The sequence below is a fragment of the Pyrus communis genome, chromosome 4, assembly GCF_041283825.1.
Source record: "Pyrus communis isolate YQ-2024b chromosome 4, ASM4128382v1, whole genome shotgun sequence".
NCBI lineage: Eukaryota > Viridiplantae > Streptophyta > Magnoliopsida > Rosales > Rosaceae > Pyrus > Pyrus communis.
In genome coordinates this window covers 15535728-15555594 of record NC_142568.1, presented here as the reverse complement: position 1 = coordinate 15555594, position 19867 = coordinate 15535728, and the positions used below count along the sequence as shown (strand labels likewise).

Below are 19867 nucleotides of genomic sequence, written 5' to 3'. Positions count from 1 at the left end.
CAATTTTCATTAGATTATCAATCCCTCCTAATCCCCGGCCTAGAACGATCCCTACTTATATCTATACTACAATTGTCAAAAAGAGGATTTAATTTGAGTGCTATCTTTTATCACATCATCTACCTACTATATTAAGGCTTAAGGGGGGAATATGAAGCTTATAATTGGTGGCCAATGAAAGGGTCATAAGTATAATGGGAGAGATTTTTCAGTGTGCCGAGAACACGGTCTGATACATCAAATGTAATAATATAATTGGATGGAAACTTGGAAAAAAAAATTTCAACCTATTGTATTATGACACTTGATGTATCGAACCATGTTTCCGATACACTAATTTGTTTTCCTTATAATGGACTTGCTAACAAAATTGGGTGGAAATAATTGGTCCAAAGTGTTTCCATTACCGTCTTGGTGGGCATTTGCCTTGGCTCTCAAAGTTCCATATACTATTGTGTGTGGATCTATTGTTACTAATTCACTTTTTTTTTTCCTTTTATTATTTATAATTCACATCGTATTGTTATTAATGTATTTAAGTTATAACACAAGACACTGTTAAGAGTTAGCAAAAAAGCAATGTTGTTAGTTATTTTTAACAAACGTTGAGTTCCTTTATAGTCCTTTGTAATGCAACAAAATTACAAGAAACACAAAAAATCACTGCATCAACTCTCAACAACAATCGTCACTCAAACATTCGAGTTTGAGCCGTCAGTCAGCCTCTACAAAGACTCTTCACAACAAAGCAGATTGTGGTGTTTTGTTAAGTTGGATGGGGACATGGCGCTACAAAGTTGGTGAGTTTAATACGACTAGACCGACTCTATTTCTATTCCATTGATGACACAGTAATTACTACTAAAAATTGCTCTTTATAAATAGAATATATGACTTGGTGAGATATATGAAATCAAATTTTAACAGAGCCATTACCCAAAAATAAGTCGGAAATATGAAAGGGTTTCACTGGTAAATTGCAAAAGCAAACAATATGGGGAGCAAAGACACTATGCCACTACCCCAAGTTCCCTTAACAGAAACATTCATTCAAAACTGTCCTTTTTTCTACATATTTCAACTTCTAATAAACCTCCTCTCTCTGTTCCCTCTCCCCCTACTTAATCTCAAACAAAGATGCATTCTTCTGCAAAAAGCTGAATAACCACTTACAATTCAGCTTTTCACAGAAGCTACTTTCACTCGCCATCTCCACTTTCCCCAGTCCTTAGCAGCTTATGTGCTACTTCTCTGCTCCACTACCAACTCAAACTTCGTCATCATCATGCCTTCAAAAATTTAAGCATGCCTTTGAGAGCTTAATATTTCAGTCCCAACAACTGCCAAAAAAAGCCAGAAACATCAGCTTCTGCTTTTGTCAGTCAGTCAGAACCAAACGCATTACACAACAACTAGCTGTAAATTTGTACATTGGTTGGCTGGCTGCTTCTGCTTCTGCTTTTGGCCTTCAAAAATGTGGGCTGTGTTTGGCAGTAATTAAATCAGAACCTTGAGATGGTGTCTAAGCTTTTGGTTCTGGTGAGCAGCAAAAGCTCTTCTGCCTGCACTTTGGCTGATGACTTGAGCACGCAAGAGTTGGGCTTTTTCTTGGCAGCCCAGTCTAATCGGACCGAAAACAACGAATAAACTGGTCTGTGGTCCGAGAACTTCGACTCCCCTCTCATGTAACACATTTGTTTAAGCCCTTCCCCCTTCCATAAAATCCTGTCACACCTGCCAATATATCAAACCACATAAGCTTCTTTTCCGAACTAAACTTAAGAATATAAGATCGAACATAACTATTTGTGTCACATTTACTGATTGTAACTGCGTCTACAACAAACATAAATTCAGCGTATGGAAGTGAGAAATTAGAACAAAGCAGATGTTATGAACGCTACTGGGCACCCTAAACTTAGTTTTTCAGGATCGTGTTGGTTTCTAGAGGAAAAAAAAGATACTACCAAAGGCTTTTTCTTTTTAATTTTTCATACAAGAGATTATATCTTAAACTAATTTAAAACTGCAGAAAAATATATTCAAACTTGAGTGCATAAGAGAGCATCGCTGCTCTAATCAACGCGGCTATGCCGACGTCCGCAGTAGCAAAGGTTTAAATAAAAGCAACTTGTTTTGAATATGAAAATACAGACATGGCGGTCTTTACAAGTCACATGTTCAATTTTTTTTAACCAGATGAAGCAAACGGGTCCATTTTTCACCTGCCGACTCCTAAATTAAACTATTAATCTAAAACATAAATGATGACCAAAAAATAATATCGGTTTCATGTGAACAAAATTGATAATTACTTAATTAGAAAGTGATATCTTATTTAATTATTTATTTTCTCTCTGCTCTCACAGTAATGGTCCCAGCTTAATGATGCTTAAACAGTTAAATCCCACCACCGGCAACACCAATTTTAGAAAAAAATTAATATAGCACGTAAAAGTTAAGCTTTATTTGGATTAATTCAATTGAATAGAAAACGTGAAAAAGTCAGTACTAATAAAAACAATTTGAAAAATAATTTAAACAAATCCGGAACTGCAGCCTGGAGTCAACACAGATTCAATAAAGTTTGCCAGGTCGGTTATAGGACTAAAAGGATGATTACCCTAATTGAATATAGAAGCTTAGTAAAGTTGATTGTCCTTAAGTAGCAATAGTTTAGGTCCAACTAAATGCGTAGTCTAGAATATATTTTCAATGACTACACTACTACCTGATGTGCTTCATTTACGGACTACATTGTCGATGAGTGATCTTAATGTTAATATAACTGATATTATCTCTCATACAGGTAAAATGGGATTTCGCTTATGAATGTAATTAAAAATTCATACCAAATATATAATTACACTATAAGTTTTGTGTAAGGTGATCACTACCTTGCTTGCTCCTCATTTCAATAACCTCGATGAAATGCGTGATAAAATTTGATGTAATTAGTCATAAGCTCATAGGAAAACTGATTGGAATCTTACCAAGCAGGAGTGCGTCTCTTCTCTCTGGAGTTGGAAGATTGGGCGACGTAATGATCAGAATTTGCTAGGTATTTGTAGGTTGGAGCAAAATATATCCTCCCTTCCTCCCACCCTTTAAACACTCGGCCGGCTTGCTGCTCTAAAATTAGCTGCCAAGAAACAACCAAATCCTAGCGTAAGATTCAAAACGCCAACAATTCCTTTTTTATTCGAGACGTTACAGTAGAACGAACTTACGTTAGTATCTTACCTGATCCTTCTCTAAAAGTGCCTGCCAATCGTGCCTCTTTAGTAGTTCATGTGTGTCACTGCAGCAAGCAGCTGCCAGCCGATAATTTAAATCCCCGAGCCAAATAACCTTACTGAATTAGATTAAAAACAGGCAAAATTGTCTTAATTGGCGAATTAAAACAACCGTAATCTATAATTATTGACAATTAAATGAACAAAAATAAGAGAGGTTAGGTTTCGATGACTTACTCATGGTCTAAAATGCTATCAGGAGGAAGCAGTTGTCCCCTTGTTCTACATGAATGAGAAAAGCTTGTTTTCTTTAAGATTTCCACGACATCTGAGTTCCTTCTCATCTCATCCCCTTCTTTCTCCCCAGAGGTCAAATGTGCACACACAAAACAAAATGTTGTTCCATGCAACGTCATGCTGATTGATACTGAACCCTGTTGCACAAAAAATCATATAGCTAAGAGCGACTAACTCAACTACAACGTTTTCATATGTGCACTACCATATATATTTGTGTCATCTCAAGTGATCGACCATCTTTTCAATAGGAGTTGGACCAACCATGCGGGAACTACACAGGTGATCCCGTTTCTGTTAAAGAGATGGTGGTACATTGATCATATGTTCAGTTCGTGTGGATATAGTTTTGTGTTTTGAAATTTAACTAACCTTGTTTCCAAGGTATCCCATTATGCCTGTACCAACGCACGACACCTTCGTGTCGCTAATGTGTCTACAAAGATCTGCACGAACCCACACGGACAAAAAAATTCCAACCATCTGCTTGCTTGCTGATAGGCAATAACGATGTCCTTGCCTTGGACTATTGCCTTTCCATGGACACATCAATGGCGAGGCTGGTGAGTTTTCTCCACTCGAAGTCGATGCCGGATTCAAATTCAGAAGTCTTTCAAAGTCCGCATCGCTAAGTTCGTCTTCTAAAGAAAGCAAGTCGGAGAAGCTGAGCCTAGGCTTGCCTTGCTGGTCAAGCTGTGAAGAATGTTGTGTGTGGGTGGCATTGCTGTAATAATGCGAAAGTCCAGAGTCATTCTTGTTCAATGCTTCACGAATAAGCGTCACCCACTTGGCAGCTGGGGCCTTGTCCTCCGCACCCAATACGTTACCGGCATTCAAAGGGACAATTTCTTGGAACCTAATTAAAACACACAAAAAATGAAAAAAAAAAAAAAAAAAATCCCATTTAAATAATTTGACATAAAATTTTGTCAGATTCTAAATGTAAATCATTAACTTCGTAAACTATTATTTAACATCAAGTAATGCTAGAAGAATCAATTTTTTAGATCAAATTTATAAATCATGTGATATGTTACCAACAGGAAATACGCACGTTAACCAACAGTTAAGTAGTAGTTCAATCATCAACCACCACTTCATATGGTTTACGAAATTTGGACCAAATAGTTGCTCTCTAGCATTACTTTTTAACATCATAATCAGATAAACAGTTTGACAAGAAAATATTATCCGTATACTACGTAACTAAAACTTGCAACAAGAACCCAAGTATAAAAAGAATATTGGATTGGATCTAATAAAAGTATAAATTATAGGTTGGACCATTGATTGGCACAAACTCTTCTTTTCAATGTTAAGACTATTATTATTAAAATGACAAGGCAAAAAACAAGAAAGGAGTCTAATTTGGAATGCAAATTGAGTAGGAGAGAGATGCAAAGCAAAGACTTACCCAAGAACATAGATGTCTGCGGGAGTAGGGGACCTCAGCCACTCCCTCAAGTTCAAGTCCTCGTGGGGTGGTTTCCCTCCAACATTCCATGTCCCCACGAACATTCTAAATATATAAACAACTTCGATAAGTCTAGTCTGAAAAAAACTTGTGTGAAGAGAATCATTGTTTCAAAAAGAAAAGGCCCTATATTTTTGCAAGAAAATTATGAACACCACACAATCTAAGAAAAGTTTACGGCCGCGTATTTATTGACCTAAGTATGTATGTGACTGTTGCAATTGGCTTGCAATTACTTACGTAAGCAAGTCCGGCTATAGCATAAACAGATGAAAATGCTGTCATCATTATTCATTGAGTGACACTAAGTAACACATTAGCGGTCCATTTGACGCATTCAATGGTGTGTATAAAGGGGTTTATACACTACCAATTATTTATAGGTATTCACACTTACCACATATTTATGCCCTAAAAGTCTTCGTTTACACAATCGTGATATAAAACTTACGTAGTTATGCCCTAGAAGACGACACTTACACTATCATAATATAGAACTTACTTGAGATTGAGATCATTAGTGAAAGTTGGTTGTTCCATCCCAAAACTTGGCCTATGTGTTGTTTTCCCCACCAAGGTACAGCCATCTTATAAGAAAAATAAAATAAAATAAGATTAATCCAACTAAAACCCAAAATTAAAAAAGCTTAATTACTTTGAGAAAGCATACGGCAACGAACACCTAGTTACAGTTCATGTTACTGCAACACAATAACTCCGAACTCCAACATCCTAACATCCTTCACCGTCCACGTGGCCCAACCAGAATTACCTCTGTACTATCCCATGGGGACCCAACCAGAATCAAGGGGAGCCCATCATGACCCAGTTCGTGTCTAATCAAAACTAATAACGAAAGCCGTGGATCGGACGGCTCAGAGGATATCAGGGCGCATGTGAGCCAAAGGTGTACCAAGTACTTGTACAGTGCCGTTGCATGGTAAAATTACCTGAAAAACCGTCCGGTACGATGACATAGCGGTCTTGGTCCGAGCAACTCTTCCTTCTCCCAGTCTCGTCTGACACAACAACCAAACAAACAAACAACTTCAGTTCGGAAACCGCCGAAAACACCCGATACGAAACGAGACACCACGAAAAATGAAAAGGCCGGAAAATAAATACCGAAATCCTACATTTCGGAGAGTAATCGGAATGAAAATCGTCCCCTTTGTTTGGTATGTTGAGCCATTTCCTCGCCACTGCTTTCGGCCACGAGGGCTGTAACAAAACAATTCCGATATCGGATTTTTATTTCTGTTTCGATTTCGGTTACAGGCACCCTATCTATTATAAATTTACGACAAACGAAAAAATTAATGGCCAAAAGATGAATCGGGTACCTTGGAAATCTTCCCTCCGTCGGTCCGCATTGCTCCGCCGTCCAGTTACCGGACCAAAATCCAATCCACAACTCTGAAAATCTGGATGGAGAGGAAGGCGAGTTTAGTAGGTTGGTTAAGATAATCCGAATCTAAAAACACATTAATAATTTACTTATTAAGAAAAAAATATGATTAGGGAAGTGAAAGTCGTCAAGAAAAACAAAAGGGGTGCTGAATCAAACGAAAAATAATATAATTTATTGACACATATTTCCGGCAAGAGGAAAACGAAGGTTAAATTAGTGTCAACTGGAGCATTCAACGGCAATATAAAAAAAACCCAGTTGCAGGAGATATGGAGACAGCTTCGGAATCAACGTAAGCTTGAAGAAATGAAATTAAAATTAAAAGAACAAAGAAAAACTTACAATATTAGAGAAAATGATTTTTGTGGTAATTAATAAATGAGAGAGAGAGACAGACAGAGAGAGAGACAGATAGAGAATAGGCCAGGTTCATCCTTTTGGAGGAGGAAACTTCTTTACAAGCATGGAGGTAGCCTTTACAGAGGGAGGAGGAGGAGAGGAGATTAAACAAGAACCAGAACAGGGACCAAAGGGTTGGCCTTTTTTTGAGATCTTTAGCCACGGATCAAATCCAAATAAAATATGTCACAAAAGGTTACCTTTTGTAAAGTTTGGCGCTGGTTTTACATGGGAAACATAAAGATTTGGACTTTGAGAACCAAGATATGAGAGAATGATGAGAAACCGACTGGAATCCAGAAGCTTTTTTTATCTGGGGAATTTGAGACTTGGGTTTTGTAATATAGGGAAGGAGTCACAAGATCTTGGTGATTAGAGAGACAACAACGGTGTAATAAACAAATGAGGTGCAGAAACGGAAAAAAACAGAGCTTCACAAAAATAGTGCGGCAATAAAACAAAGAGAGAGAGAGAGAGAGAGAATCATAAGGACTGAGTGATTTCAGGGACGTACTGTCAATCGCATTGTTGATTAGAAATGGGATTTATGTCACAAATCAATAATTAAAACAAGCACAACAGTATATTTACAGAAAATAAAAAAAAGTAGAAATTTTGGGTTTACTGGGGAAATGGTATGCTTACAGAAATGAACCCAGAGGAGATGATGGTAAAATTGAGGAAGGTTGAAAACTTGGAAGGAGAGCCCTAATTCTTTTGTGGAGCTTTCGTTGTCGATCAGGTAAAGAAGGTAAGAGACAAGTCAGAGAAGCCAAAGGCCTGATGTGCGCGGGCTCCTGCTTGTTTGCATCTTTTGGTTGGCTGGGAAGAGGAGAAGAGAAGAATGCCGGGGAATTTGGGGGCGTTCCTCGTAAAACCAAAAAGGCAACAGTTTGGCTTCTCAAATTTATAAACATCGAGAGAGAGAGAGAGAGAGAGAGAGAGAGAGAGAGAGAGAGAGAGGTTTTAGTGTGAGAGAGGGAGACTAGACGAGGGTGTTCAACTTTGAAACCCAACTTTTACAAAGCGCACATTTTCCGTTCAGATATTTTAGTCATTTTGTTAAAACATGAGTAATGCAAAATTTACTGTGTTTAGTGTTACTAAAATTTTACTAAATTATATGGGGTTGTGCAATTCCACCGGAACTTGGAAGAGATTTTTTTAGTATTGCGGAACATGCCAGATACATTAATATAATAGTACAAGATTAGAAATTTAAACAAATATTCAATCAATTATAATATTACACTTAGTGGATCCCACATAAATTTTGGAATCCAATTCCGAAATTTGGAGGAATTGGACTCCTAACAATTGGATGGTATTTGGATTCCGGAGGATTAAGGGGGTGAGGAGTCCATTTTTCTTACCCATTGTGCCCTCACATAAAAGTTGAAATTCCAACGAAACCCAAGCTCTCGTCCCCAGTGTTATCCCTCTCCTCCCTCACCACTGTCGCACATCCCTTGCCTTTCCCAGGACACAGACCCGGCCATCATCATCTTCCACAACAATTAAACCACAAAAGTAGATCAAACCACAAACCAAGAAGAACCTTGCTTCAATTTTAGTAGGTATTTTATGAACAAAATGTCAAAAATCAAGCCCCTATACCAAACCAATGTGGTTGGCAATGAGGAGAGTCTTGTGGGTGAGGGGAAGTGAGTTGAGGCAGTGGAGGGTGAGAGAGAAGAGGATGGAGGAGGAGAGGAGGAAGGAGAGACGGTGGTGGTGGTGGGTATTGGAGAGGATGGTGCGGTTGCTGAGAAAGACTGGGGAAAAGAGGGAGAGAGAAGAGGAAATAAATTAGGGTGATTAAGAATCTTCTCAAATATGTAGAAGCAAATAAAAAATATTCTTTCATATTAAATTTGTACTAAAAGTTTTACTAAAAATAATTAGCAAATAAAATAGATTAGTTAAGCAAGGGTACTTTAGTAATTATATTAGATTTTATTCCGATTCGTATGAATTAGTAAACAGTTTATATAGATCAATGTCATTTCTACTCTGATTCCAGACAGTTTTGATAAACAACTTTAACAGGAATCTAATTCTGATTCCAGCTCATTCCAATTCCTCCTCAATTTAATTCCTCCTCAATTTGATTACGGATTAGTAAACGTGTCCTCATAGCAGAACATTTCTGCAGTAAATGCCTCAATTCTGCTGTATATTGATCAACCAAAGCAGCATCATCTACTTCACTTTCACACGATGAATTTCGACTTTAGTTGTCCATTTTTTACAACAATTGGAAAGGATAAAAAAATGTATACAATTTCACAAGCATGAAAGGGAATATATCTACTATGTTTAGTGATTAAAATAAAAGAACTTTAACGAAAAGTTCTAGGTACTGTTCACTTTAACGAAAAACTACATTTTTACATTAAAAAATAAATCTTGGTACTATTCACTTTACCCTTTATTTTGTCCTTATCGTTAAAACTCAAAATTTTCAAGTCTTTTTCATTAGTTTTCCTTTAAAATAAAGGGTACAAATCATTGAGTCTACAACAAACAATTCTCTTCCTTTTGGTGAGAGTCCTTTTGTGACATCCCACATCGCCCAGGAGAGTAATCCTTATATGTATATTCTCATCCCTACCTAACACGATGCCTTTTGTGAGCTCACTAGCTTCGGGTTCCATGGGAACTCCGAAGTTAAGCGAGTAGCGCGCGAGAGCACTCCCATGATGGGTGACCCACTAGGAAGTTCTTTTGTGAGTTCCTAGAAATAAAACCGTGAGGGCGTTGTCAGAGCCCAAAGCGGACAATATCGTGCTACGGTGGAGTCGGGCCCAGGAAGTGGTCTCGCCTGGGCCGGGATGTGACAATTTGGTATCAGAGCTAGGTTTCGATCATGGGACATGTGGGTTATGGGCCCACCACGCTTCCGCTGCTCAACTCTGATAGCAAATTATCACATCCCGCCCCGGGCGAGACCACTTTCCGGCCCCGACTCCATCGTAGCACGATATTGTCCGCTTTGGGCTCCGACCACGCCCTCACGGTTTTGTTTCTGGGAACTCACACGAGAACTTTCCAGTGGGTCACCCATCATGGGAGTGCTCTTGTGCTCTACTCGCTTAACTTCGGAGTTCCTATGGAACACGAAACTAGTGAGCTCCCAAAAGGCCTCGTGTTAGGTAGAGATGAGAATATACATATAAGGATCACTCCCCTGGACGATGTGAGATGTCACAATCCACCCCCTTAGGGGCCCGACGTCCTCATCGGCACACCACGGCCAGGGTTAGGCTCTGATACCAAATTGTCACATCCCGGCCCGGGCAAGATCACTTCCTGGGCCCGACTCCACCGTAGCAAGATATTGTCCACTTTAGGCTCCGACCACGCCCTCACGGTTTTGTTTCTGGGAACTCACACGAGAACTTCCCAGTGGGTTACCTATCATGGGAGTGCTCTTGCGCGCTACTCGCTTAACTTTGAAGTTCCCATGGAACCCGAAGCTAGTGAGCTTCCAAAAGGCCTCGTGTTAGGTAAGGATGAGAATATACATATAAGGATCATTCCCCTGGGTGATGTGGGATGTCACAATCCACCCCTCTTAGGGGCCCGACGTCCTCGTCGGCACACCATGGCCAAGATTAGGCTCTGATACCAAATTATCACATCCCGGCCCGGGCGAGATCACTTCCCGGGCCCGACTCCACCGTAGCACGATATTGTCCGCTTTGGGCTCCGACCACGCCCTCACGGTTTTGTTTCTAGGAACTCAGATGAAAACTTCTAAGTGGGTCACCCATCATGAGAGTGCTCTTGCGTGCTACTCGCTTAACTTCGAAGTTCCCATGGAACCCGAAGCTAATGAGCTCCCAAAAGGCCTCGTGTTAGGTAGGGATGAGAATATACATATAAGGATCACTCCCCTGGGCGATGTGGGATGTTACATCTTCTCTCAAGCTGATAGTGTTTCGCATCTTCTGTGTGAGTGACCAGAGTTTCTGATTTTGTTCAGCTACCAGCCCTAGCAGGGCCTGAGTTGATGGCAACGCCTTCTCTTTCTTCCATGTCTGTTTTCTGTTTCTCCATTTTCCTCTGCTTCCACTTGTTTCTGACCATTCTTTCTTCTTCATCTTGCATCAGATCTAATGGCACCTTAGCCTCCGTCAGAAATTTCTCAATTCCTACCATCTTTTTCTCTCCCCATGTTGCCCAACATCCATGACTCTTTTTAGCCCATCTTCTACCTATCCCCTTGGGTTCCGGGCTCTCTTTATCCCCTTATTTTTCAGATCTGCAACTATTTTTTCTAATCGCGTTTCGCAGTTCTCTTGGATGGTGTGTAGAGTGTCTGCTCGACCATCTTTTATCTATGTGCCTTTGTTGGCACGATTACTTGTGGGATGTTCCTCCCATGAGTTTCATTTACTTGATGGTTGCGGATTTGGAATTTGTGGGATGATGGAAGAGGGTGGAATCTTATTGATTTTTTAGTTTGGAGACCTCATTTAGTTGGATTCCTGTGACTACAAGAGGCGGTGGTGGTTTGTGGTCAGCGGTGTTGATGGTGGCTATGTTCTTTGGGTTTTTGTTTTTCTTTTGCTTGTTTTTTGCTCATTCCTTGGGTTGGGTGTTTTGTTTTGGGATTCATTTTGTCGTTCTGGGCTCTATTTGTAGCTGAATCCTATTTGTAAATGTTTCATGTGTTGGTAATGAAAAATTTACCTTTGTACCAAAAAAAAAAATCCATTGAGTCTACAAACCAAACGTATAGTAATGGAAGTCCATTGAATTATTAGGGCGAAAATACAAACAACCAATTTTTAATAAACATTCAATTGTTTCTCCTAGAGCTAGAGGAAGAAATTGCAGTAAAATTGCAGGCAATAAACATTCAATTTGAATACACGTTGAAAATGATTTGGGGTGTTATAAGAAATAATTTTATTTTTCAACATTTTATGGGGCTTAAATAGTTATTTCATGGCAGGATATATAAGTTGTTTAATAATAAATTTTTATGTAGTGTATATTCAACAATATGTAGGGTGCTAGCCCATTCATAAATTTATGGATTTGATGGAGTCTAGAGATTTTATGTAAAATTTTAAGTAAATTCCCTCAAATTCTCAAAGGTATGAGAATTGAGATTGTTTAAAATACAGTACAAAATACTCTATTTACCTCGAATTCCCCAACTTTGAAAAATCTTTTAAAATCAATTTCTAATTGAATACACTTGAAATGTTATAAATTCCCTTAAATTTTACTTGAATACATCTAGACTTTTAGAGAAGCACTTAAAATCTTGATTGGACACCTCTAAATTCATAAAACGAATTAAAGTCTCTCAAAATCTCAATTGAATACACCCCTTAAATTTTTTTGTCAATTTCTCATCTAAATTCATAATTGTGTGAATACTTCCATTATTTTTTGCTTAAAATTAGTTAAAACATATCATTAGTAATGCATGTGAGCCCTTTTTCAAATAAATTTTTTTTTTTTTACATTTAAACCCCGTATGACTTGGAATAAGAATACTAAAGTTTGTGGGACAAATTTTCTGTTCTCTCGAATACTTGTACTCAATGAGTTTCTTAGTCCAAAGTCATCTAGAGGTCATGGATTGATCAAAATACACTTGAAAATGATCTAGTGCGCAACAATAACAAATTGAAATTAAGTAAACATGTGAGGGGCTAATTTTTCATTATTTTTGCTAGATTTGCAAATTTAAGGATCAAAAGTCAACCAAATGTTGGAAGTAGATTTTATAAGAAACACAAACTAGTTAACAACTTAATTCATGCGTTAGCTGAATGGAATTTGAAGCACATTGATGTAACCTAATCTTACCAAGAGTGACCATTGGGTAGAAAAGGGATTCAATGACGTGGTTCATGGTAATCTAGAGCAATTTTAGAGTATATTTTTTCATATTGAAGATATACTTAAGAGCAGTTCCACCGGGGAACTGATAGGCCGGCACCCAGCCAAAAAAATGGCCCGGCACCCAGGCTTTCCCCTCCAACCCAGCAGATAGGCTAGCACTCAGCCTAAGCCAGGCAAGAAACCAGCTCAAAATCGACAGACCCAGATGCCGGGCTATCTAACATCAGCCGGGCCAACCGTGACAACCTCCGATTCCGACAGAACAACGATAAACAAACCCAGAAAGCAACCCGGCAAACCAAGAAAAACCCATATCACAATTTGCAATACCAAGCTCAAGAAATTAATTTTCTGAAAATTTGGATAGAAAAAGGCCACCTTCCAATAGAACCCATGAGGAAAAACTGGTTTTTGTGAGATTTGTTGGCTGTTTGGTTGATTTTCCGGGAAAAACCAGCTGAGGATGGAAAAGGTGGGCCGAGGAACCTTACTGCTGTTGCGGTGTTTCATTTTTCTGTGGGGAAGACCGGAAGAGCTCCTTAAATCCGAATGGGGGGAGAGAGAGAGAGAGATAGAGAGAGAGAGAGAGAGAGAGAGAGAGAGATGCAGAGGGAGGTTCCAGGAGCGGCGTGACATGGTGAGGTTTTGAGGGGGAGTGGGAGTGATGGATTGGGGTTTAATAAAATTGATAATATTTTAATAATTTAAATTATTATTTTATAATAATAATTAATAATATTTTATTAAAATTGACTAGGCTATTAAGTTTTAGGGGTGGAGATGCTCTTGGCCTATTATTGTTCATTGGGGTCTATCATTGTTCATTTAGTGGATAAATGCACTGGATGCTGGCGCAAAGTCTTTAGGGATGGAATTGCTCTAAAGAAGTCTTTTCCAAGCACTTGTAACCTTCCCTATATCACTTATTTTTTCACAAGAGAAGATAAAACAAAGTTCATCATGCCATTTGTCACTTAACAGTATATCCCTCTTTATTCATAATTTTGTTACAAAGAGGTCTTAGACTTTTATATTCGAATCTCATAAGTTATGAATTTTATTTTAATTTAAATAATATTAGGGAGACCAAATTTTTAACCATATTTACAAATCAAATTATATGTCACCAATAGGCAGTGACAAAGCCAGGAATTGTGAAGAGAATGGGCGAAATTTAAAAGCGTAAAAGGTTTAAAAAAATTTAGACAACTTTCACCCATATTTTATAGGATAGTCAATTTTCATTGAAAACCTTTGCCACTTAGCATAGAAAATTTACAAATGAAATATAAAATTTCATATTTTCACCTGGTTTAAATAAAAATGATGCCTTGTAAATTTATATTTGATTTTACGTTAACTTTTTTGTATTTATTTTCTTATAGTTTTCGTTTTAGATGAGACCAGAATAAAAAAAATTGATTATCTTCATTCAAAATACAAATTGCGGGGTGCTTGAATTTCATCAGGCGGTCCGCACAATCCCACACCTCAATCTCTAATTGGCACCACACTTTCTCACAAACCGCACCATTTTATTTATTTTTTTAAACCCCAAGTCCAACCGACGTCATTTGGTTTGGGTATTTTAAGAAAAAATTAAAACGCAGATTCCGTAAAGCCAGAACCAAACCAGCAACGCAACACCGCATCACACAATCATAACCAAACCCATCCCAGATTCCGGCAGCTTGGATGTTTAAAAAAAAAAAAAAAAAAAACAAACAACTCTGTCACACAGCAACAGAACCAGATCACCGACAACAGTAGTGGGCCAAACCAGTTGGGTTTTCCGGCGAGGGGAAGGGCTGAACCAACACTCCAGTCGTGTTTTCCAGCGAGGGGAGTGGCGATCGCCACTCCTCGCCATCACGTGGCTTCGCCACTACCAATTAGAAATAAACATGTTAACCGACACTTAGTTAATAATCCAATCATCAACAGCCACATCATTTGACTTGCACAATTTAATCTCCATAGCATCACTCTTCCAATTTATTACTCATCATTTGATTCAAAATATATCACTGTATTTTTTGTTATTAAAAAATACCACTTCAATTAAGATTTAAGATAAGCAAGAATCAAGCGACTCTCAACCATAGTTGTATCATCTTTATATTTCTTTCTTTTTTTTCTTATGAATTTGTTGATCTTAAAAGTTAAAATGTCTACGTGGCGCGCATGCCGAGAAACTATGAGCTAACTACGTTCTTCTTGTGAATTAAGGAGTGCCAACTTCTAATCGAGCTCGATCAGACGAGTAGAATAGATGTGGTGGTGGTGATGTTGAATGAGCTACTCACTTCTATACTTGAGTGATTACGGTTAAGGAAGGAACACATCTCGGTCTTGGGTTCTGGAACCTAAAGACAAGGTTGCCTAGATCACTTCGAAGTTTAGGATCTCTTGCACTAGGTTTGGTTGCCTCGAATATATTCATAAAAATATAGGTGTGCCGAGATCAGGTTGTAGGGGCATAGATATTCAAAGGAGATGATCATTTTTATGGTGAAAATGGTTCGACCATCTGAATGTCAAACTGCAAAATACACTGAGAGTAACCAATCATAGAACACTTCACTTCGTTTAATGAAAGGTGAAAAAGGTTAGAAACTCTTCACCGGCCGAGACTTAAATAGATTAACAACCAACCAAAAGTAGTGTCGTTCACTTGTCCGAACTGAAGATGCTCCTAAATCGTCTAGTTCTACGACTTCAGTGTTGCTCACTTATTCGAACTAAAGATGTCACTGCTTGCCAACATAGTGTTGTTAACTTATCCTGAATTGAAGATGTGTTGGCGGGAGTGAAGATGTGTTAGCAAAAGGGTTAGGATAGTTAGTGTTTTTCTCAGGGGTGTGAGAAGGGTTTTGCGTAGACCGAGGGTTTTCGCGTAGAGTGTTTGAGTTGTATGTTGAGTTGAAGGGGCATCTCAACATTGCAAATCCCCTTGTATACATAGAGATGAATTTCTTGATGCCCAAATGATATGCTGAATGGTAAAATTATGATAATATTCTAATTCCTTAGCATAGTCTCTGAATATATTCGAAATATTCTTGGCCGAAACTCCATCATCAACTAGGACTCTCAACCTAGTGCTATTATACAATTAATTCAAACTCCCTCCATCCAGAAGCCAAACCTGATCCTCAAGCAAATTCAAGATAATTTCCAAGATTATAATCAAAACCACAATAATATTTAAAAAAGTTACTAAAAATTATCTTGACCTTCTCCTAATCTGACAGCACCAAACCTATCCGCCGAGTGAACGATCGGGTATAAACATAATCATTTTAATATTTTGACAGAAGACAAAATATAAAGGAATAAATAAGAATAGGATCCATTAAACATATGATATATTATTCCTTCACAAATTGAATCCAATATCCCCAGCTTTTTTGTCATAAAATAAAAGGATCGATGGAATTTAGTTTTGAAGGCATTGATCGTTATATACTGTCACAATGCAACAGAGATCCAGAATTCAAAATCTATGCAGTTGCTTATGTAAGTTTGTGTGTGTGTGTATACATATATGTATAAGAGTAAAAACTCCTTGAACATACAACAGACCAGAAACATTGTGCAGAAGCACGCATGAGGGCATGAGAATTTTAAGAAACATGCATTCATGGTTGGTACTTGTGGCCGCAAAAGGAGCAAATTATAATAAACAGAACATATATTGGGTAAATGCATCCCACAAATTAAATGGAGGGATGGTCAGACCGGTCAAGAGCATCTCTAACAATATTAGTTAAATATTTGTTTCTATAATTAGTTAAATGAATCGATTCTTAATTTGGTTAGCCACCAGTTCTAACAATACTAGCTATTTTAAGTTAAGTTAAAATATGATGTCAATTAGTATTACGATCTCGTGGTATTCCTCTTCATTTGTAAATAAGAGACCTGAAGTTTGATTCTCGCTAAAGACAAATTTGAGCCATATTATTACTAACTTATTATGAGGCTTAACTCACATCCTTTTCTTAGTTTAGATAATATCATTTATTTAAAAAAAATTAAGTTCGTTTTAGTTTTTTATTTTATTTTATTTTAATTTAACAACCCGAGTCTTTTTTTTTTTTTTTTTCAAGTCTACAAACAATACAAATTTTAAGTTTTTAATGTTTAGCAAAAATTTAACTCTTTCTTATTTTTGTTAAATTTAATTAGTTACTGTTTACAAAATTAAGATAACTAGTTATTTAGTTAGCTTTTTAGAATTTGATTTTTCTACATATTTTTGTTAAAGTAACCAAAATGCTCATTTAACTGGCCACTCTATTAAAAGTCGGCTATACCTCTTCCGGAGCTCAAGTGACAATTCGGTTGGGGTGCATGAAGGCAAGAACCCAACCATTGTATAGACTACATATAGTTCGCACTCTTGGGTCCCACCCAAGTCCAAACCCTATGAGACCCCAGGGCCCACACAAGGATGAAGTGGCCCCATGTCTGTTCATCAAGCCATGATAATTGATACGTAACTTGGACAAAAGGAGGTATCTTTCGCAAAACGATCATTTGATTGAGGTTTTTTTATAGCCTTCTCTAGAAATAAAGAATAGTTTGAGCAAACAAATCGTTGAGTTTGTTTTTTACACAATTATAATGAGATTTATAGTTGGGTTAAACCATATAATAAGTTAATAAAAAATTGTATATAACTTGTGATTTAATGAGAGTCGAACTTAAGACCTACCATTTATGAAAGTCAAACTTAAAATCTTCCGTTCAACCTTATCAAATTAGCAACCAAACTACCAAACGGTTGTAGCGTACATTCAAGAAGAAATCTCTTATAGAGCCGTGATGTCTTTCTTAACAGTGTCTTGATAGACGCATAGTTTTTACACTATCCCATAATATATGTTTTAGAAGCTATCTAGCTCTTTGAATCTTGAGTTTTCGGAACAATAGAGACTCCTGCTTTAGTTTTCATTTCTCAAATAGTCTTTGCAACATTAGATGTATTAATTTTTATGGATCTTCCTCTCCTTGAGAGTTTTGCAAAATTTATGATTATTATTTTGTTTTTCAGATTTTTGTTTGCATATTGTGGAGCTTAAAATAATCTCAAATATTCTAAAGGTGACACGTGAACTTTTATTCAAGAAGGACAAGATTGCCCTCAATAAATGGGCATGTTTCTCAGATGCTCCCACGCGCAGCTTACATCCCTAGAGGGCTCAGCAGCAGAACACAACTGCCCACAACTCACCTCCCCTTGGCAAGGAATTAAAGATAAAGATTAATTATCAAATCCTATCTTTAATACATTCCTAATTGAAGATTGACTACAATCAAGTAAGTAATCCTAATTTAAATCAATTAGGGATAATTACCCCATTATCTCAAGATATTATTTCCTATTAAATATCTTGCGAATATTTAGAGAATATCTCTCTATTAAACACTATATGGCCGGCTCTAGCCCTATAAATAACCCATATTCTACCAATTTTTGAGAGGTTTTGCAACCGTAAAAAGCCCTAAACACTTTAATCTCTCAGAGAAACTAACTTAGGCATCGGAAATCCGTTGACCTAACCCCCCCCCCCACCTCGTGGGCGCGTGAGGCTTAGGTCTTTGATCAAATGTGTTGATTGTTTTGCAAGTGCATTTCTGTCAATACTGAAGACGACGAAAATTTGCATCGACAAATTGGTGCTCTCATTGAGAGCTGATTCAAAATACTCAAAGAAGCCTCTCGCATTAGTTTCTTGAATTTTTTGTTACGTTGAATTTCTCACACGTCATATCAATTAATTTTTCCTAGAAAAGTTTCTTGATCAATCCTTGGAGGAAGGATATAATGGTAGGAAATTTAGAAACTACGACGAACAGAACCCCGTACATGGAAGGACTTGGACCGAAGAGTGGAGACGAGGACATAGCCCCACGACGGAGGTCCTAAAGGCTTAACACGACGGCAGGAGGAACCTCACCGCCGCAGAGCCGTGCCATTACCATTACTATCGTGACCCAACAACCATGGCAAGGCCACCAAGCCACTGCGCCACTCCCACCACCGCTGGCCTTGCAACGCCGCACCCTACCAAACCTTAAGCGGGAGGTTCAGAACTTGGCAGCTGCCACGGCAAGCCCTGGGCAGGAGGCCCAGTCCAACGCAGTAGCTACTGTCAGCCAAACAGCTCAATGGGCCCAGCCCCAAGCCGCTCATCTAGAAGGCTAAGATGTGGCAGCCCAATGGCTATGCAAGCCCAAGACAAGCAGACGTCGGAACAATGCACCTCATGACCTGGCTCGCGGCCCAATCCATTCCAAGGCCACCTCCAGCGATCCAGATTCCGACTACCGGACCCACGATGGATTCAAGGTTACTTATTCCCCACTTTTCTGCAGGAATGCTCGCTTTGGGCTTGAATTTTGTACCTGCAGTCCATTACACTTCCACCATACATGGAGACGGCCATCATCCAGGCTCTTCTAATCCAAATGGCGAGCACTACCTGCCCCAGCAGGTCTCCAATTTGACGAACACCCTTGCGCAGCTGACCACCTTGGTGAACCAACTCCTCAAGTTCATCGAGATGCAGCGTGCCTTAGATGAGGTGTCTTGAAGGAAGACAAGGGTGAAAGAACGTGACTCATTCCAACGATGTCTTGGCAAAAAGCCGCTCAGCCAGCCAAGAACCTTGCATTCGGGTAGTGTGCACTCTCGTTTGGGCCCTTGGGGAAGCATCTTTTCTCACCTTGATACCCAACAAAGCCTTCATTCCCGACTCGGCTCATGAGTCAGTGTACTCCGACGAGTACTCAAGATATTCTAGGTGAATCATCCACACGAGGCTAGGTCTACAAGGAGATCCTTCTATGAGGCAACAGAGTAGGCAACCACCTGACGTCCAGAAAAGAGCACGTGAGCAATCCAACTCAAGTTCCACTAGTAGCCCCCGCCCAGAGCGACGACGAGTAGCACAGGATGAACTATGTGCATAGCAACAGCGGCATAAACAAGCAGAACATGCCGAAGAACAACATAGACCAATAGGTCAACATCGAGGGCAGTTGGAGGCTTTACTGCTTCACCAGGCGCAAATCCATGAGGAAGTACAAAGGCTCACAGCAGAGTAGTTATGCGGATTCCAGCGCATTGATACTACTGATGATACCATTCGAAGAAACGTGGCCAACTTGAGT

The 19867-nt window shown here is 38.7% G+C and overlaps 1 protein-coding gene across 4 annotated transcripts; it reads right to left on the bottom strand.

The window, feature by feature from the left end:
- Window positions 1-943: 943 nt before the first annotated feature.
- LOC137723653 (type I inositol polyphosphate 5-phosphatase 8-like) lies at window positions 944-7860 on the bottom strand. 4 transcript variants are annotated; one of them, XR_015961657.1, is made up of 12 exons: window positions 7463-7690; window positions 6351-6431; window positions 6144-6228; window positions 5958-6026; window positions 5510-5594; window positions 4948-5052; window positions 3906-4389; window positions 3474-3670; window positions 3244-3355; window positions 2994-3142; window positions 1431-1734; window positions 944-1340 (listed from the first exon to the last, which is right to left on the bottom strand). XR_015961657.1 is itself a non-coding variant. In XM_088692603.1 (11 exons), the coding sequence occupies exons 2-11, from the start codon at window positions 6378-6380 to the stop codon at window positions 1503-1505; spliced, it is 1548 nt and encodes a 515-aa protein (XP_088548729.1). In that variant the 5' UTR covers window positions 6381-6431; window positions 7463-7860; the 3' UTR covers window positions 944-1502. The 4 variants fall into 4 exon arrangements, 3 of the variants coding, with proteins under 3 accessions (XP_088548729.1, XP_088548731.1, XP_088548730.1); XM_088692603.1 differs by having other exon boundaries at window positions 944-1734; window positions 7463-7860; XM_088692605.1 differs by lacking the exon at window positions 7463-7690 and adding an exon at window positions 7018-7151 and having other exon boundaries at window positions 944-1734.
- Window positions 7861-19867: the final 12007 nt, after the last annotated feature.

Coding starts and splice junctions, on each gene's coding strand:
- LOC137723653 (XM_088692603.1), bottom strand. CDS start 6,380: ATGCGGACCGACGGAGGGAAGATTTCCAAG. Junction 3,356..3,473: donor GATAGCATTTTAGACCATGA/GTAAGTCATCGA, acceptor AATCTAATTCAG/TAAGGTTATTTGGCTCGGGG. Junction 1,735..2,993: donor AAGAGACGCACTCCTGCTTG/GTAAGATTCCAA, acceptor ATATATTGGCAG/GTGTGACAGGATTTTATGGA.